Here is a 22,377-nt window from a genome sequence, read left to right on the forward strand (position 1 = left end):
TTTTAAAATGTTGTGTTGTTGATGAATTTTATTAATTTATTTATTCTTAATGAGTGTTGTTGTGTTGTTAAAATATTAATTATCGATACTTATATTTTACAAAATCATTAGATGCTTTTTACGATTTTGTCCTCATGTGTTTTGATAATTCCAGATTTATCGAATTAGTTGACACGTGTAGCGACTCTGCCCTAATTAAGCGAAAGTGGCTTTTCACACAACAAAATTAATGAATAAAAATGCAAAAAAAAATTTTTAGTAAAGAATTTGATATATTCTAAAATTATAGCGCTTAATCTATTTCTATAGGGGTCATATATTAATTCTAACAAAACTTATTTTTAAGTTGCTTAGATATGATTTACTTTTGGATTTAATTCTAATCAAATATTATATAATTAGTTACGTCCACCAGTAAATAACCAGTCCTATCATCAAATATATCATTCATATATTTAAATTAGCAGCGTGTCTGTCTCTACATAAATTACTAATATATTTAATAAATATTAGTTTAGAATAATCAAAGACATGGTAATGTAATATTAACATATTAATGTACAATAAAATCTTGCTGTGTCGTTACGACATTGAGAATATAGCCACCCCCTCTCTTCCCGTGGGTGTCGTAAGAGGCGACTAAGGGATAACACAGTTCCACTACCTCCTTGGAACTTAAAAAGCCGACCGATGGCGGGATAACCATCTAACTGCTGGCTTTGAAATACGCAGGCTGAAGACTGCGACAAAGCCAGCCCTGCGGTCATCACCCGTCTGTCCAGCGTGATGACTATGGGCAAAACACACGAGTTCACTTGATTTTTGGCGTGAATTAGCGGATGTGGAACTTCCCTATGTCCAGTAGTAGACTGTATTAGGCTGAAGTGAGTACAAAAAATCTGATCTGAAGCGCTGGTAAATTCTTTTAAGGTCCAAAAAAGCTGATCAATGAAAAGTCTAGCTGCCAGTATGAACGAATATTTTGAATCAGATGTTTATCAGATGTTATGTTTCTACAAGAACGAGCTGATGATAATGTTTTAATAGCGAATGCCATTAAAATTGAACGTAATCTTCAGTAATAAAAGGAAACGTTAACACAATGTTCTTTGTAATGATGTGATAAAAAATACAAGATATGCTTTAAACATGACTTCTCGATCCTCATTGTTTTTGCTTTAAAGACGTCTACAAGTTTGTTTACAGATTAATATAAATATTTTAATACTTATAATATATATTTTTTACAATGCATTAATTGTTTGATTAAATCAATGTAACAAAGGTATAATACTATAAGGAATAAATCTATTTATGATCACATGTTAAGCAAAATGAAAACTCATACAATACTAACCGTTAAAAGGAGATAAAAATTACAATAAATATAAAACATAAATTGAATAATTCTAAACTGCGTTTAGTTCTGTAAGGGACTGATTAAGTAAAGCAAATATAAACAGAAAATCGTATTTATTCGTAAAACTGCGACCACACCTGTTACCGAGCGAAACAAAGTTCCACAAAGTAGTGTCGCGGTCACGTAGTTCTGTAATATAGATGTGTGGAAAGGACCTCTGTAAATAAGTAACGTGTTATAAAATACAAACACTACCTTTATAAAAGTATTACTATTATCAATCTATAAACACTAGTGGTCCCCTAGTTGTCGAAATTCGACCATAATTAAAATTATTATTTATAAGTTTGAACATTATTAAGGTTTTAATGAATTTATTATGGTTATGTTTGACATTTAATAAAGACAAACAATATTAATCTATAATATATTCTCAATTTGACTTTGTTAACAACAAAAGAGTATATATGCGCGTGCGTGTGTATCAAATACATTGTAGTGTGTGTAATGCTTTTTTTAGTAATTTAATGTACATTTTATGCATAATTTTAATAAAATATATTAGCATTTTGCATTTCTTTTCTGTATTAACTATAAGTGTGCAAAATTTCACACCCCTCCGCGCAATTTCCGTAAAATGGGGTACAAAGTTTTTGCTTCACGTATTAATATAATTATAGATATTATGAATCACATTATTTAACAACAACTCATAATCGTACCGCAGGTCATTGTTGAATCGCGTTGACGTTGTATTTTACCGAAATCATTGTACTATGGTGTGAGTAACGTATGACTGTCAGTTGCCGAATTGCTCTTGGCTTAGTTCTCCAAAATATGTATAATTATACAAAATCGTAACAAAATCGACACACTTCTACTTTTTGTTAATACAGGTACGTCAGGTTAGCTTGCAAGGACTTGTTTATTTAGAAAATCCCTTTGTGTGGTGGTGGCTCTTGGTTATGTGTTGTGTGTTGTGTAAGCAACGAAATGTAATTATTAATCTTCTCACAATGGCGGTTTTTATTTTAATTGAATCCTGTGCTTTGATTCAAGATTACATACAAAATAAGCAAAAGTGCTTAGACCACAACAGACATCTTTATGAAGCAACAATTTATTTCTTGCAAATGAAGATCGTAGCCGCGACCGTAAGCGCAAAAGTACTGTGGCCACTATGTTAACATTCCATCAAGAAATAATGGCACGGAAAGGAAAAATGAATGGACCTGTTATAAACATAAACAAAAATTAAAAATACAAATATATTTTAACATACAAATAGAGTCGTCTGTTCCTAACATGGGCAACTTAGAACCTGTTTAGGTAGTAGCCAGCAAATACAGACACACTTAGACACCGCAGACAGTCTTAGGGCGAAACTAATCAGAAGAAGAGGGTAAGCAGAAAACAAGGTCACCAAAGTAAAACATATTTATATTTACATTATATGATGTGATAGAGCCTACTATATTACGTTACGACATATAGTACGGTGATATTAGTAGGCTATATTACATCGCGTTACATTATATGTTAAGGCGATGAAATTGCGCGGGATATTTAATTCGCAATATTCCTTAACTAGACAGCTTATTGTCTCCGTCATTCTCATCAACGTAACGTCCATGAAAGGAAGAGCTCTTAGATGGCGTTATACGAGTATTGTCTGAGCTAATAACAGAGATCCTGCTGTGACGTGACGCACCGTATCTACCACTCAGATACACACATCTAAGAACAAACAGCTACAGATAAACACAGTAATATAAACGTACTGCTTCCATACCAACGGAATACCAATGCAATCTATAAATTAAAGAAAACTGCACTTAGATTTATATAATTAGTAGCTATAAGCTTAGAACAGAAATACATAATTATATTCAGTATCCCGCCATAAATAATGCACATCGACTTTGACAGAGACTTGAGACAATCGGCTAATTTAAACTTCGTCTACGAAGCTCTAGAATTATTTTTGACGTTACCGAAAATTACCGAATGTAATTGTCGATGTCCATTATTTATGGTCAGATACTGAAAAACATTTTATTGCCATAATTGATTGATAATTAAGTTACAAATATTTTATTTTTTATTTTTTATCTATTTATTTGAATATATGGTTCATTCGCACACATAAATGTATACTTGATAGTTGTAGCAATTTAACTAGCGAACTAATGGTTAACACTAATAAGCAAATAAGCAAAACTTTTTCCAAATAAAAATAAAATTAGCATGAAAATTAAGTGGTTATGTATTGTTTTCCTTTTAATATTCAGTAAAATAATTATTACGATGACACCAAAAAAATATATAGGCACATAGTCTTGTTTATCCATTGAATTAACTTTATTTCATACTTTTAATACAAATATGATTTCAACTCTATATAAGTACTAAAAACTTCATCGAAACTTTAACTTTCAATGTTTCTGATTCGAGCACGTTGTTGATACGCCTGATCGAATAGCTGTGTTCAAATTTAAAGAAAAGAAAAACTGTCAAAGTTCCGACGCGAAATATAGGTAGCCTAATACCTATATCGTTGGGAGTAGAAAGGATATTAGAATTGCTGTTTATTTTACTACAATTTTTTTTGTGTGCTGTGTGGCTACGGCACTAAAGAATTTAGCCACCCCCTCTCTTCCCGTGGGTGTCGTAAGAGGCGACTAAGGGATTACAAGGTTCCACAACCACCTTGGAACTTAAGGAGCCGACCGATGGCGGGATAACCATCCAACTGCTGGCTTTGAAATACACAGGCCGAAGACGGCACGTTATTTTTGGCGTAAACTTGTGGAGGCCAGTGAGAGGATGTCCAGCAGTGGACTGTATAGGCTGTAATGATAATGATTACTACAAAAATATTACAATCATAATTGTAATTAGTCATTGTAGTAAACTTATGAAACTTTACCCAAATTGCATTTTCATGATAACATCATCGCGCTTCAACCTGTAGAATCCCACTGGTGGGCCTTTTTCGGCATGAAGGAGAAGGATCAGAACTTAATCCACCACGCTGCTCCGATACCGGTTGGCGGATATATTCCCTACTATGAGTAAGGATCGCTATCAAGTGTGCATGATAACAACCGAGACCGACGGCTCCTTAACGTGCTCTCCGAGACACGGTGGGGAGACCCACAAAGACTAACAACCAAACGAAAGTAAATATTTGTATGAACACAAATATCCACTCCGAGCTGGAATCGAACCCTCGACCTTCGGTGTTTAGCCACTGAACAGTTTTTTACCTATTTTATTAACAATTATCTTTTAAAACAAAAATTTGTTACTTTTGAATTAGTTAACTTTTGTTCGAAATGATTTATGATATATAATATTCGCAGGAGTGGTCGGCGTCAACACCAACGCTGGCGAACGGCCAAATGTGGAGCGTTCTTTAATCCCGAGTAAATAATAGCAATTGTAAACAATGCACTGTGCTGTAATGTTCTCGAGTGATACATTGCGAAATATATTAAAAACTGCTGTAAAATGAATCCACTATATATTATAATGATTATTAATAATAAAAAATACAGTATCGATATAGCTTGTGTTATCTTCGTCTTATATATATATATATATATATATATATATATATATATATATATAATCATTGAGTTATTAACTCATCACGAAATTTCGAAAACCGCTGAACCCATAAACATGAAATTTGCTAGGTAGGTAGTTTATAGTAGGTCTGCTAAGAACCGCTGTGTACGGATTTATCGATTGGTCCAGATTAAAAAGGTCTAAGGGCATGATCAAGTTTATATGAAAGTCCTTCATTTTTTTGTGCCACAGGCTTAAAATTTAGCAGGGAGGTAGTTAATAGTTCGTTGACGGCCGTTAAGAAAGGATTTTTTGATAGGGCCGGATTAAAGAGGTATCTCGGAAGTTTTTACATAAATTCTACATTTTTGTGCTGTGAATTTAAAATTTGACAGTGTTAGTAGACGTTTATCAAGAAAGGATTTTGGAACAGGGCCGCACTAAAGAGGTTTATAAAATACTATATTTTTGTGCTATATGCTTCAAATTAGGCAGAGACATAAGGGTAATAGTTATTAGATTAAGGAATATTAAGTTAGTAGATTTTTCACTTATCATTTCTGTTTCAGATTTAACCATTCTTTTGCTTTTAATTAAAAAAACTATCTTTGTAGTTTTTATAATGAGATTCAGTAAGAATAGTCATAAAAATTTTGTACGTTTGTATTAATGTAACTAAAAATTTTGTACGTTTACAAAACTTATTAGGCATAAAATATATAAATCAATAATTTATATATTTTTTTTAGTAAAGCGTTCGTTTTTTTTGTTAGTAAAATGTTTGAGGAATTTTCGAATAACTTTTACCTCCTTATTCGCTTTTTGTGTCAAGCGAGATAAGCTAGATATTACTATCTCATCCATTTTTGCTACTTGAACAAATTTGAGCTCGGTATCGAAATTTGGTCTCAAAGATTGGGTAAATATAATAGAAACTAACTACTACGAGAGATTATAATTTGAAATAAAGTATTAATAACGTAACGCTTAACTTTTAATAAACACGATTTTTTTATTTGGATGACTTAATCGATTGCGAAATGATTTGATAAGCGCAATGATTCACAATTTAACCCAAAATTAATTAAACTAAATATAAATGTCGACCGTTACTTCATCGTAACTTAATTTTTTTTTTGAACTTATATTTCTTTTGGTGCATTAGGGAAAAATTATGAGAGAACATTTTTACGATGCGCGCGCACACCATCATGAATAAAACCGACACCCTGAAGTTAGCTAGTCAACGATGAAGAAGTTAGCAACGTGAATTTAGCTAGCCAATGAAGTATAACTTCTTACGTGCGTACATAAGTACACACACACACACTTTTTTTAACTTTCGCTATAAATTGGCACTTTTATTTATTGATTGTATGTGCTTACGGAAAATATTCTACGACATTGTTGGAATTCTCACAGTTTTACCTCGGATTTGTACCGAATAGCTTATAAATTAGTTCAACTTTTCTCTTAATAATAACTATTAAATTTTGATAAAAATGCTTTTCTTGCAGCCGTTCATCAAAATTATGTGCATAAAATCTGAAATTTATATCGTTTAATATCAATTCTAGAAAAACCCACGTGGTTATTGAAAATTTGGTGCATAAATTCAACTGTCGGTTAGAACGGAGGTTTTAGTAGCAAAGCCTCGTTACTTATCTATTTTCTACGAGAGTTTTGAACACTTTATGAACAAAAAGATTTGTTTTATTCCTTTTTTCTGTACTTATTTGCATTTTCCGAGGCCTAAAAACAACGATAACAAAAAACACGATATGTTAATCGAAAAGCTGGGCAATTAATTGAGCATATTTTTTTTTCAACGGACACACACTATACGCTGGGATTTACTCCTATATCAGGGATCCGGAAACACACAGTACACAAGCACAAACATCCAGACCACGCCAAACATTTGTTTGACCTAGACTAACCCGTTGGCGCAGTTTTTAGTGGCCCTGCTTTCTGTTCCGCCGGTTGCGTGTTCGATTCTCGCCGGAGTCTGGGTATATTATTTGTATTTATATATGTACTATTTTCATGTATATTTACCAAAATAAATAAATATTTTATTATATCGGTCGGCTGTTACCTTTTACACAAGCATTGTGTTTCTTACATTAGGAACAGGCGATCGTGTGTGTATGTTATAAAAAAATGTATGCCATTTGCGAGGAACAACCTTATGCTAGTGACGTGAATGTTGCGTTAACGCGTCGTCAAGATTGACAACAGTGTAACTACTAGTAAACAAAATAATAAAGAAATAGTCCAGTAATCAATCGAAGTATTTATTAGTTGAATAACAAGTGAAACAGTTACATTACTAGTCGATCTAATAATTTAGTAGCTAGTCAAGCAACTAATTGAGCAACTAGTCTAGAAATTTTGTGAGCAATTGATAATAATCATTAGACTATACTTATAACTTGTCGAATAACTTAGTCAAACTACTAATCGAGCAATAAGTTAAGTAATTATAGCTAGTTGCTTGATTGTTTGAGTGGCTTGTAACACAGCTAATCGACCAACTACTCGAGCACATCAACTAGTCCAATAATTCATCAGTTGAATTCATTGGAAAACTGTAATTTCCAAATTTTATGTGTCTAGTTTCAATAGCTCGGAGATGATAAATTGGCCAATGTGTCAGTCAGCATTAGTCAATGAGGACTTACGTAAAGATTAACGTATGCCAGTATAGAGTCACAATATAAGTAATTATTACACTGTGCTATGTGTGTACAAGAGTAACAGAAATTGTATAATTCAAGTGCATAATTCATAAAACATGATTTATTGGATACAAGATGGCAAAGATATGAAACAACTAAAAAAAAGGTTGAAATATAAAACAAGTGTCTAACACTTTTTATGAGCATTACCGTTATTAATTTGTTATTTTTTATCGATCATTAAATTATTTTTTGAATCGGTAACAAACTGACTCTCAGAATCATCGTATTACAAATATGAATATCATAAATGACCATAGAAATACGGTACATGTATGGAATAATAAATAATAAATAATAATAAATAAACGCCTCACACTCAACGACCCCCAGTAGGATATGTAGGTAGGATAGGATATGTTATGTTCCCTTTTTTCAATTACTTGTTGAAATAAGCATTTCGACACGATTGTATTTTTGAAATAATTTTATTAATTTGTACATTGAATTTAAAACACTCGCGTGATAGCACAACCCAATATTTTTTTTAATTCATAGAGTAGTTAAATTCAATATGAATATTTTCACATTCCCTACTTTTATTTAAATACTAGTTGTGCTCGCGACTTCGTCCGCGTGAAATAGTGACTTTATGTACTTAACGCGATTCTTTAAATTAGTATATCTTTTTAAATATGAACCAATTACCATAAACCAAACACTAAATGTTAAGCTTAGCTCGCGAAAATATATCAGTAAAAACCACATCTAAATTGGATAAGCTATTTCTGAGATTAGCATGCACAAACGCAGAGACAAACAGACAAAAATTCTGACAATCATTGTTTTGGGTGCTATTTTCTTTGATAAAGATCCCAATAATATTTTTTCTCGTATATCTTAAATGTACAGACAGCAACCCGTTACATTTTTGTTTTAATTATGTATCGATAGCGTTAGTAATTATTTTTGTACAAAATAAATAAATACTTCCAGTTATTTCGGATGCAAAACAATATAACCGCTGATTTTGTATAATAATGCGATTGAATTCTCATAACTTGGTTAAATTTTAAGCAGATTAAACTAATTACACTATTTATACAATGGTATTGTTATAAAATGGCGTTTGTGGTGAAAAGTTTTTAAATTACCTATATTATTTTGAAGAAGCTTTCAAACACAAATATGTTTTATAATAAATGACACCAAATACAAATAGATTTGATAACAAAATGACACAAATAAGTTAATAGTGTGTAAAAGCTATCAAAAACGAATATTATTTTATTGCTGTTTAAGGATTTTTTTTATAAAAAGTACGCTTGTTTACAAACAAGCGTACAGCCTGCAGGCGCCTGCAACACTAGAAGCATCGCAAGCCGACACTACCCGCGACCTTCCCCTGGAGCTCTGGCTACCTTATTTACCACATGAACTCAAAACTGCTTGAAAGAAGTGTTATTTTTTTTAGGTACTTCCCTGGTTGGGATGCTCCAGATTTTGAGAAGGATATTCCCTGCTGTGTACCTCATAAATGAAATTGTTCGTCCGCTGTTCTACTACTGCGATACGACTTTATTAGAATCGGACTAGAAATCTATAATACCTTAGCACTTGAAGATATTACTCGTTTTATTTTGCACACTATTATTTCCGTCGCTATTGACTGCTATTTTAGTTTTTTCACTTCAATTCGAATAATTAATGAACTTACTTAAATAAATATATTTTATTAAGTAAGTTTTATTAAGTATTTATAAACTGAGGTAGGGCACAGCAGGAATTTCCTGCTCAAAATATGGAGCAGCCCGACTGGGGCAGTACCTCGACCTTACAGAAGATCACAGCAAAATAATACTGTTTTCAAGCAGTATTGTGTTCCTGTTGTGAGTAAGGTAACCAGAGCTTCTGGGGGGGGGGGGGGATTGGGGATTGGGTCGGCAACGCGCTTGCGATGCTTCTGGTGTTGCAGGCGTCTATAAGCTACGGTAATCGCTTACCATCCAGTGAGTCGTACGCTTGTTGCCGACCTAGTGACATAAAAAAAAAATAACAGCCTTATGTATTCGTCAAAAGAAAAACTATCCATCATTTCGTGATTTAGAAAAGTTATCTCCTAAAATAAGTATGATCACATAAATAAGCAAAAAATTACATTCCAAGTTTATTATTAAAGAAATATAACTAAATGGATGTTTAGATATAGATTTTAGAACGATATTTTTCTCAATAAATTGGAAATGAATAATAGCTTATTTCAAGACGTTACTTTAGGTAATTAACAATATTATTTTGGTTCGTTTTTGTAACATTGTTATAATATACCATTGTTAGAATAACAGAATAAATGCTGATTAACTAATAAATAAATTGCAATATTACGTTTGATTAATTCACTTATTTATTTTTAATAAATTATTAAAAGACAGTCAAGGAAAAAAAGGTTTAATTCACTGGCGATTTTAGCCTGTAACGGATGAAAGGTGGCGAAGCGTGGAGGGTGCCGGGGGGACGATAGCCCCGAGCAGCACAGGATAGGGGGGTGACAAAATCACCACGATTTTTTCAATTGATAAAAAATAAATTCAAAATGGCTTATCCGCAATTTAGTAGTAGAATTGAGAACCTCCCTTTTTTAAGTCTGTTAATGAGCATAATGAAAATTGTGCGTGCAATGAATGTGTTAAATTCATTTGGTTAAAAAATAAAAAAATTAAATGAAAGTGTGTCAAATATTTGGTGGGCCTTGGGCGCCAAATTTTCAGTAGGCTCTGGATACCAAAAAACGACGAATCTGCTGCTTTAATGTTTTTCATTATAACTCGCTCATTATAAAACCATCTATAAACCCATAAAAATATACCTAAAGTTTTTTAACCAATTCAGTTCAGCTGTTTAGGTGAAGATCAGTGACAAGGATATGTACAGAAGAAATATATACATAAAGACAGAAAACGCTAGAACTATTACAGTACAAAATATATTTAGACATTGTCTACGAGATTTGCGAAATGTGGAATGTAGACTTAACAATAATTTAACTGAGGTACAGCAAGAAATTTCCTGCTCAAAATATGGAGCAGCCCGATTGTGTAGTACCACGACCTTAGAGAAGATCACAGCTAAATAATAATATTTAAATAAAATGTTTTTGTTGTTTGTATCCTTCAATCGGACTGTTCAAATATTTATACTTAAAACTATATTATATTCATGTTTATTACTATACACGTAATGATTAACGCGCATAAGCTAATGCATTAATTTACATTAGCGTAATGCCTAATATTGATACGTCAAATACATGTAATGAAATTATATGTGCAACTAGCGGCCCGGTACGTGCTTCGCTACGTATAAAGTGAAATAATAATAATAAAAAAAATTTACATCAAATTAATTTATTAATAATACAAAAAAAATATTTTATTAATTGCTAGCTATTTTAGAACTTAATCCAAAACATTTGGATAAACAATATTTTCTGTTTTTTCATTTTGAGTATGACTAAACAAACGGGGTACCAACTCTGGAACAGGCAACATAAAGTTGGCCATGTGAAAAACATGATTCCTCCAAATTCAATTATAACGTTATCGATTTGATCAGAAGTTATTTTATGTACCAGCCAAATTAATATGTATGCGTGCGGCAATCTCCTTTTTTGCCATTCGATGGAGTACATATGGCAACGCACCTCTCCAAATACATCATTACAGCCTATACAGTCCACTGCTGGACATAGGCCTCCACAAGTTTACGCCAAAAATAACGCGAACTCATGTGTTTTGCCCATAGTCACCACGCTGGGCAGGCGGGTTGGTGACCGCAGTACTGGCTTTGTCGCACCGAAGACGCTGCTGCCCGTCTTCGGCCTGTGTATTTCAAAGCCAGCAGTTGGATGGTTATCCCGCCATCGGTCGGCTTCTTAAGTTCCAAGGTGGTTGTGGAACGTTGTTATCCCTCAGTCGCCTCTTACGACACCCACGGGAAGAGAGGGGGTGGCTAAATTCTTTAGTGCCGTAGTCACACAGCATACAATAATTATAAAATTAAATCCATAAATGCTTTCAATTTTTGCCGAAAAACACGTGCTGTACAGTCATGACGATCAGTTGTTGACTGTCCTTCAAATAAATTATTTTTGATGTCATCTCACTGCGGATTACATGTAAATGTAATGAACAGATCTGGTCGACCGTATTTTCGTACATAAGACATTGCGTTTTGTGCATATTCGTTCATATGCCGTGGGCTACCAATATACGAAGATGGCAATATAGTTAAACGTCCAATGTCATTAACATTAGCATCATTCGCTATCGCATCTTGCAAATGAATATATTCTTCGGATCTTAATTTTGCTTGGTTGAAACGAATAAAATTAAGACGTTCAGTTTCTATTTTGGCATAAATATCAATGATGATATATCTTACCACATCTCAAGATATAATTGTGTGCTTGTGGATGAACCATCAATCGATACGAATAAAAATTCTTGGTCCTTACTTTTTTCTGTACATATAGACCTGAAAATAATTGCAAAATGTGACTTTAGAAAATTATATAAATAAAAAGTTTTAACACACTGAAAGTAGTTCAATTATTTTAACCTGTTCGTCGATCAATTATTGGTATATTGATATGGTAGCCATCGTCACCTTTCCAATGCAATATTGGGTATTGTAATGCATCGTAATTACGATGAATTTCCTAAACACGTTGCAAATGCTCATTTCTGCGATGAAGTACAATATTACGGGATTGAAACTGATCACCAATAATTACAATTGCAACCTCGTCAATTGTCGGTGCATTGAATCGCCTTGCATACTTTCCAAAAGGTGTTCTAGCAGGCCTTATTACGATTTTGTGATTATCAGATGGCATAAGATCGAGAGCAATTTTGAATAACTGAACTAATGCGTTTTGCTGATGGAAAAACCTTTGTAGCTCACGAATAATGTCTCGTCTTTTATTCAAAACAATTGCACAATGTTGATCCAATTCACGATTTTCATCACCAATAAAATAAATTTGCAAAAATTGATGATCAGCGTCGGGGTATGGCAATAACGAACCAGCTTGATGATAAATCTGGCCCTGAATCTGTAACATTTTTTAAATTAGTTTGATTTTTAAAACTATCGAATACTTTATTATTCAAATTGATATAAACATGGGACAATCCTATTAAAGTATTTACCTTAAACGTCGGCATAAAATTATCTCTAATAATTTTTGTAGCACCAAAAGATGTCATTTGAAATGCCGAATTGTATTGTTGAATATGACTCAAAAAGTGCTTTGACGTTTGAGATGTCCCAAAAATTAATTATTACAATGGTTCGGGTGGAGTTTCTAATTCTGGCAATCTCACTTTTCCATTAGCACAACACATGCCGGGCGCTTCACCTTGAAAGTTAGCCGCATCACAATGTGGACATATTGCGTCTATAATTTCCATGTATCCGTACATACTATAATCAATCTGACTGTTGTAATTAAAAGCAGCACGCATTATTTCCGCCAAAACAGCACGATGTATTCGTGATCGCCGTGCAAGATTCAGTACAGATACAGGGCCAACAGATCTATTTCGTGCATTACGTTCACGCTGCGATGCATTAGCTTGTGCGCGTTCATCTGCAGTCTGTGATCGTCTTAGTAATGCCACATCATTTGCATTACACGTTAGCAGACCTGTATTTGCTCGTCTGGCCCGTGGCATTTTTCCTTCATATAAAAAAGAATAAATCAAATTAAAAACCAATTGCTACATTAATAGTGGTGAATCAGTATTTACACATGAGCGTATATTTTTGTATGGAAATATATATGACTGCATACATCAATGAATATAAAAATGTCATTAAATAATTCATTTTTAAATCGACGTGCTTCCATCTGTTACAAATGAATAAAACACCTGTATGCGCATAATATGTTTTTTCAAGTAAAGAAACACACATGCATACATATAATTCACTTCAACAGCTCTAAAGTTACCGTTGTTTGAAAATTTAATTCAAATAAAGCCTGTAAACGATATGAAACACAGATGACTCGCTAAAAAACTGAGAAAATTACACGCACATATATACATAGTACATTTGAACAATTCAAGACTCACCGTTTGTATGAATGCACTCAACAATATGTTTAAAAATATAAACACAAAGCAATAATTATCGATTTGCTTTAATCGAAGCACGTCCACAATTAAATGACCTCATTAATCACATAACAACATGCTTATACTGTCAACATTGAAAAAAGTTTAAATTTGACAGCACAATCCCCATCTTAAAAAAAGTTTCAATTTGACACAAAAATCTCCATTAACAAAAGGATGATGTTACAAAAAATGTGATAAATGAAGAACCGCTCGACGGATTTTGTGCAAACTTCACACATACCATCTTCTAAATAGTCCGAACAAAGACTAAAAATTTGGTTTGGATAGATGAGCCCGTTCTTGAGTTATAAAATTACAACGAAAAATGGCATTGATTTTTATATATATAGATGGGCAATTAGATGATTGAATTTAAGTGAATTTCGGTGCATTGTATATATAATGGTAACGGTTATAATGGTCTCTAGTTATTCATTACAATTAAATATATATAAAAGTCAAAATCGAAAATTGTTTTTTTTTTTCAAATAGGCTTCAAAATCACTTTCAAATCGTCATTTTAGAAACTAAAATTACATAAATTTAATTAATTAATTTTAAACGTACCACCGATCCTGAATGTTAATTATATAGAGAACAATCAGCAAGAAACTCAGTAGTTACACTTTAAAAAATGTGTGTTACGATAAAATTAGTAACAACCTACATGAAATAAGCGCCTTTAAATCCACACATCTTTATCAATAAATATACTTCTTATGTCGAATAATATGCTTTATCTACTAAATCCTTTTAATTAAAATTTTAATTTGTATTTTTATTTTTTTATTATTTTGAAATACTTAAAGATTATCGCAATATATGTAATAACATAATTGTATTTGCTCGCAAATGAAAAAAAAAAACGACTTCAATTATATTGACAAGTAATACAACGTAGGTAGACAAAAAATAGTCAAGTAAATACGCATTATCAAAGATTACTCCAAAAGTTGTAATCAGATCTCGATGAAATTTAAATGTGACCACATGATAAACATCGGCTTTCGATTAAATTAAAAATCATCAAAATCGGTACACCCAGTAACAAATTATGCGGATTGTCGAGAGTTTCCCTCGATTTCTCTGGGACCCCATCATCAAATTCTGGTTTCCTTATCATGGTACGAAACTAGGGATATCTCCTTTCCAACAAAAAAATAATTATTAAAATCGATACATCCAGTAAACAGTTATGTGGTATAATACAACGTAGGTCGACGAAAAAAGCGTCAAGTAAAAACGCATTATTAGATATAACTCGAAAAGTAGTTGTTAGATCTCAAATAAATTTAAATGGGACTAAATGACACACATCACCTTTCGATTCAGAAAAAATTGTCGAAATCGGTCCACCTAGTCAAAAGTTCTGATGTAACATACATAAAAAAAAAATACAGTCGAATTGAGAACCTCCTCCTTTTTTGGAAATCGGTTAAAAAGTATAGTAACCAAATACGACTTTTTAATTGGGGGATTTTTTTAAATTTTAAGTAGGTCCTTTCTACTTACTAATAAAATTATGACGTAAATATTATTTGCTCGAATTGGCGCATTAATATTGTCAATATTTGTTATTTAATTTAAACCGTGAATAAATTTAGAGATAAACTATATTATAATAAGCCGCACAATTAAAAACGTAATCAAATTACTGAGAGACAACTTTGTAAAATTTATCCGTTGCTCGAACAAATAGAAGACATAGATTTTAAGCGGTTGTGACGGGTACAAATCTGAACAGTGATTTTCTGAAGTGCTCTTGTTTAAGATTTATCTTTTACAGCGGTAAAGAAAAAGAGTCTACAAATACCTGTATTTGTAGAAGAAATTCAAGGCATCAATCTGAATAAATATATTTCTACCAATTCGAGATATATCAGCGTGATTAATCGTATCTGGCCCCTGGAAAGCCAAACGTTTTTAGAATCTTAGTGGCTTATTTAAAGATTTGTTAAGGTAAGACCATCAAATTTTTAATTAAATAGAACATAATGCAGTTAGGGCCTCAAAATTTTTGTAATAAAAGCTATAATATCTACTTTTAAAAGTAATATAATATCATATAATGTATATACATATAGTTTTCATTTTGTATGTGGTTAAATATTTAAATTTTCTTCCTTTAGATAAATAAAATGTGAGAGTTAAAATTAATTGATCTAAATTAAATAAACTTTGCTTAATTGATCAAGTGGTTTATAATTAACAATGTGTACCATCTTTTCGCGGTTTAACCGACCAACTTCAGAAGCAGAATTAGCATAACAAGAGACTTGAATTTACCGTGAGTTTCTCTATCATTTAACTGCGTGGAACGCCCATTTGTTACGAACTCTCTCAACTACCTTTGTTACACGCTTTGAACGGCTTTAGTGGTACAAAGTTAGTTTTGGTTCAAAGAGCAAGTTGTGAAGAGACGTCTTTGGTAGTTCGGTGCGTTTTTACTATCTACGTTCATGTTAATAGTTCGAGTTCTAAGTCGTTTTGCTTCTTATGAAGTTTCGTTTCAGTACGTTTATATTTACCTACTACATTTTATTTCGGAACGAATTTACACGCGATTTAAATTATGTTACAACGTAACTCTAATATTTGAACCATTTTTATAACATTTGTTTTTCATTTTTGTTTAATATTTTAACAGTCGTTGTATATACATATACTATAATTTGATGAGCAGATGACAGATGACAGTGAAAGAAAGTTTGCTACGTATTTTTATTTTTTTATTTTAATTTTTGTGTATCGTCGGTTAGCAGTCCCTTAAAAAATGAAATTAAAAAAAAAACTAAATATAAAAATTAAAATAAAAAATAAAAGAAGGGTTTTTTAATTTAATCATTTTACTTTAGCATGTTATTCATACATGAATAAAGTGTTTATAAACACAATTTTTTTTTACTTCAATTGTCTCACAGCATCCATTATGTAATAAATTTCAAGAGGCCTTAAAACAATAAGGGAGACGTTCCTAAAACGATCGCAGAGAGCATCTTAAGTATTATGTTTACACTTATGAGAGTATGTTAATGTACCTACATAATGTACATTTACGTTTTACGTATTCAAAATCATACAACCATATTTCGTAAAGCTTGAGAACTATAAACAAGCTAAAACCACATTTTCAATTGTTATTGCAACTAATATAGCAATTGAAAACAATTTAATCATTCGTCCATTCAAGCTTAGTTTAATTTCACCCTTATCAAAGGTTTTTTTCGTTTGGGACTAGTCAATAAAGACTTCTATTGACTTCATTTGCAATTAGGAACTCGTAGGACAAGACATCAAAGTGATGTAGGTCGTAATGAAGTTCCTTTTAACATGCAATTTGTTTTTTTCGAATCACAATGACGTAACTCCTTAACGAAAAAGGTCTGATTTAAAATTCGTTACTTTTATTTTGTTTGTAACGTCATTAAATGACAGTACAAACTTTTTTCTATTGAGCTGTAACAATTTATTACTTTTGACGGCTCTGTAATGTCACTTAAAGTCAAATACAAATAATTTTACCGATATTAAAAAATAATTCTATCAGCTTTTGACAACAATTGTTAACGTCCCATTCGTTGGTCAAAGGCCTTTTCTCGATAAAGGATTAGAGCTGAATCCACCATGGTGCTCCACTGCGCTTTAACGAATAACTTCGCAACTTTGTGTAATGATCGTCATCAGATATTCTTTAGTGTGCTCTTTAAGGCACAGTAGTGACACTGGTGAAATGACTTATGTCAAACTAGCATTACTGAAAGACAAAAAAATAATAATTAAAATATAAGGAAAATTCCGTTTTTGTTTTATGTACCAGATAATAATTTTACATATTCACATCCACATGCTAATAGCGGAAATGCTTTCAATATGCTATTCAAGTACAATAATTGTTATAATACGAATATCGAATTACTATTTACAAGGCAATATGTTGTAAACACCCATGAATGGAATAACCTTGTTAGATTAAGTTGTTTGTAAGTGATTCGTGTGCTTTATAGAGGTACATATAAGGTACATTATATAATGATCAAAATATTTATAAGTATCAAATTATATAATATAGAATTTCTTAAACATTATATTAAAGAATATAAAAATAAATTCTATAGATTTTTTTTGACACCTGAATTAATGCGAATATTTATTACTAGGATTGGATTTTTTTTTTTGAACTGTTCATTAAATTAATATTTTTATATATATTCTTATATTGATACATCTTTTATTTTTTACCAATGGTAACTGGTTTGCACAGTCTTCGAATAAACACGTAAAGCACGACGCTGGTAACAAAATCTGCCTGACTACACAAGGATGCCGACGTATTTACGCAAATTGCTTTTTATTTTATATTTTTTCTGCACCCATCTCATATTACGACACAGATAATAACATAAGACACAGATAAAACAGAAAATACAAAACACTTCTATTGTCAAAATCTGCGCACATTCCAACGGATATTATGTCTAAAAGCGTGCGAAAACGTACGTAACCGTATTGAAACCAGTAACACAATTAAGTAAAAATGTCACTTAAAACAAATTTACACAATTGTAATGTGGAGCTTCATTATCAATTTATAATGTTACTGGCTAAAAATACGTATTTTTGTTTCAATGTTAATGAGCTGAAACCTACTGAGGAAAAGAATAATATTATTGATTTGATGTAAAGAATAATGTATTCAGTTTCTTCATCTACTAATAGATGGCGTTGTGCGTCCGAGTCGAAGACTAATGCATTTAGTTCCTTCATTTACTTATAGATGGCGGTGTGCCGTCTGTTAAATCACGCTGTCAAGATTATTTCACAGATGTATATTTTTTTTGTGTGTTTAAATACGAATTTATATATGAGTTAAATTAATTAATTTAAGTTTCTATATACGAAAACGTGTGAGTGTGTTTCATTTTTAACACCTACTGACACAACATACTTTTGTGTTCGACTAAGCAATTTATTATTAAACCCCATTACAGGATTATTAAAGTCTGGTCAAGTATAAAAACGAATTAAAGTATCATAAAGGTACTTATTGGATCGTGATCAGCGTATTCTTTTATACTAATAAGCAGTTGGCAATTTTATCGCATTATGTTATATTCCTTAGTTTACTTCAAGAGATTGATATTTATAGCCAGCTTTTCGATCGCTTAATATAATTCTATTGTACTTCATCATTTCAGCCTATTGCAGTCCCACTGCTGGACATAGGCCTATGGCCTTTATAAATTCCAAAGTGGTAGCTGTGTGGCTACGGCATTAAAGAATATAGCCACCCCCTCTCTTCCCGTGGGTGTCGTAAGAGGCGACTAAGGGATGACACAGTTCCACTGTTATACTTAAAACTGTATTAATATTGTATGAATAATGAAATATATATATAGCTCTTTATGGTATAAATAACACTTTTTTTGAAGAAACAAACAAATTATAATACATTATATGTAAGTATATACTAATGTATCGCCGTTTTATTATTAGGTATATCGCTGTGATAAACGAAACTCAAGATATGTGAACAGTAAATATTTCCAGGTCGGGGAAAAAGTTTCTTCGTATTTTATATAATTATATAAATTCAATAATTTGACGCCATCTCGTAGGTAGTGACAGTATTTCTTTGCTGTAGAATTTTTAGGACTTCTCATTAAAAACCGCGACCAATACTTTTGACGATACTCTTCTGATATTGACTTAATACTACCTACAGAATTCTGATGGGACCGAAATACATGGAAATCTAAGGGTGCAAGATCGGTTCTATATGGTGGATGCATTAAAAATTCCTGGTCAAAATCTTCGTTGAGTTGCTAAAGACGTATGTACGATGGGAGTTTTCGTGATGAAAGACCAGAGTTTTTCTGTTGATCAATTCTAGCCGCTTATTCTCAATAAGTCTCATCGAAATTCGAATTGATGGTTTTTCCCGGCGGGACTCATAACGAATGATGCCCTCCAATCGCACCATATACTCAACATCACCTTATCGCGTGTCAACGCATAATGCGTAATTTTACACAGTAAAAAATTTCATATATCGAATAATGTTTTTAAAATTATGTTGTTAATTATAAATAACAAAGATTAATGTAATGATTTGATAAAGTATCTATATAAATATAATGACATCACGGGTTTAACGTCTGCTAGTAACAAACATTCATATAAGCCGTATTGATATTTATTTTGATATTAGAGTTTGATTTTTATTGTCAGGTTTGACACTGGGTATTCTAGTGGTAGATATTTACTATTACTCTTTTTCTTCTATTTAATATTATTTTTAATAAATAAATATTGTTTCCAGACATCAACAGCGCTGTTCCTCCTCATACACTTATCTCTGCACACGGTGGATGAAGGTCACGCCATTAATCCTAGTAAGTACTACACATACGCTACTTATATCGCATAAGTAAAATACCAGTATATCTGGTTGAATATGCATTAGCTGTTTTTTATTAAAGCAGCTGACTAAAATAAGCAGCTGATATAAATACGAGTTTACATAAAAATGATAATTTTGAAAACTTATTACAGTATTTCAAAACGTTTAGTCGACATTTCGCTTACTACGCATAATTACCGCTAGCTCAATTTTGTAAATACATTAAGATATCCCACGGAAAAATTTACCCCTAACTACTAATCATGATCTTTCTATTGCTAAATCACTCAGAAACATCGTGCGGACATTACACACATGTGAAGCCGGAGGCGGTCGCTTGTAATGTATATTTGTTTTGTTATCCAGCCATTTTGCTTCGTTTACGTAAGAGTTTCCAACACGATCGTATTACTTGCTCCTTTTGTGAGATTTCCGACATCTTTTCTCGTATCTAAACTTTATCTTTTTTGAATTTTTCTTATATATTTTTTCACTTATTGTCTTATTTATAGTTTGTTTTTTTTTTATTATTATCAAATAACTGAAACAATCTAAGCAAAAACTGGTAATCATTTTTCAGACATTTTAATTACCGCGTATAAGTATTATAGATAGTACTTTATTAGTGTTAACTGGTTAACATATTATACTTAAGCGTTAATATAGTATGTGTAGCTGTGTAACCTAAAAGTTTGAATTCAAGTAACTACAAATCTTACAAGGCGAACTTAACATTCAGAAACACATGATAAACGCTTTCAGAACCGTAGGTAAATAATCTGTCCCGTAGACTCATCATAGTACGATACAAAATTTCTTACCAGAAAACATTATCAAATAAATTACATTTCAAATACATTTAGCTGCCAGCTAATACTAATTCCATCTAAGAGAGGAAAACAAAATACGAAAGCATTAACTATAAGCACGTTTTTGATACCTGGTCATTGCGCCTTTCATTACTAATTTATAAGAAAGGAAATGATGCAAGATAAAAGATGAAATATTTCAGAGATATAGCACGAGCGGAGATTGGTTCTAACAAATCGTTACGAACGTAGCCCCTTATTGAATGAGGGGGTAATAGTAATCCAGGCATTACGTTCACTCTTTATAACTCTCATCTTCTGTTCTAGCTTCTTTTAATGTTCAATATTTAAAAAAATAAATGACAACTTTATTAAAACGTTTGTCACATAATAATCCAATCAAATTCTCAAATCTATACTTAATATAAGAAACGAACATTACAGTAATTTAAAAATTCATTATAAAAATTAATATTTTTTACAGTTCCTTTTATTTAAACCATATTTCGTCCATACGTACTAAAAATAAGCATTATAACAACAAAAAATGAGGTTCAAACACAACCCGTATTCATATTCAAAGGACGAATGAAATATATTTGACACGAAAAAACGTTTCATCGGATATCAAATAACATCGCATATCAAGTTATCTTCCAATTTTGCTTAAAAACATTCGCTGCAAACATTTTCGTTTCATAGCATTACATGAGTTACGAATACGTACCAGCTGACATACTCAAAAGATTTTAACATAAAATATTCAGATTGGAGCCGTGTCCCGCACACTTGCCCATTCCCTATTTTTTGTTACGTTATTTGTTTGAAGTGTTAATGTTATGATTATTATGGCTATTATGTTTTCCATTTGGTCCCGTTGTATTTGATAGTCGCATTTCAATTACTGTCATTAAGGGTGCTGCGGCCCGCGTCGAATTGTTTTAGTTAAAATTTTTAACAAAAATGTTTGTGTAATATTTGATTACATAATATTATATTACTTGTTTTTACTGCCCGTCAAATGAAAAATTATTTTAATTTAAATAGCGTGATTGTAATACTTACTGAGCTTTGTTGTTATAAATGCTCAGATGTTTAAACTCATAATATACAATATTCAGTTGTAGACATATAAGATATTATGACTGCTTCTGAGAGAAAAGGCGTAAATAATATTTGCTTTACTATTTCCCTTTTTTCTTATGAATTTTCAGGAAAGTTCGCATAGTATCAAATGATATTATTTTTTGTTTGGTTTACGGCAATTATTATTATAGTTATGAGTTTAAACAAATCTTCTGTTCAATATGCTAAAAGTAGATAAATGGAAAGCTACTGTATTAAATGCATGCTGATGCATACAACGAGCGTT

General features: G+C 31.8%; 1 protein-coding gene across 1 annotated transcript in view; it reads left to right on the top strand.

The window, feature by feature from the left end:
- The first annotated feature begins 19,930 nt into the window (after nt 1-19,930).
- The window catches only part of LOC123657614 (suppressor of lurcher protein 1-like), a 66,823-nt gene continuing 64,376 nt past the window's right edge, over nt 19,931-22,377 (top strand). Inside the window, exons 1-2 of the mRNA XM_045593137.1 lie at nt 19,931-19,942; nt 20,116-20,188. Of these exons, the coding sequence (XP_045449093.1) occupies nt 19,931-19,942; nt 20,116-20,188 (85 nt within the window). The remainder of the gene's footprint in view (nt 19,943-20,115; nt 20,189-22,377) is intronic.

Source organism: Melitaea cinxia, chromosome 11, assembly GCF_905220565.1.
Source record: "Melitaea cinxia chromosome 11, ilMelCinx1.1, whole genome shotgun sequence".
Lineage (NCBI taxonomy): Eukaryota > Metazoa > Arthropoda > Insecta > Lepidoptera > Nymphalidae > Melitaea > Melitaea cinxia.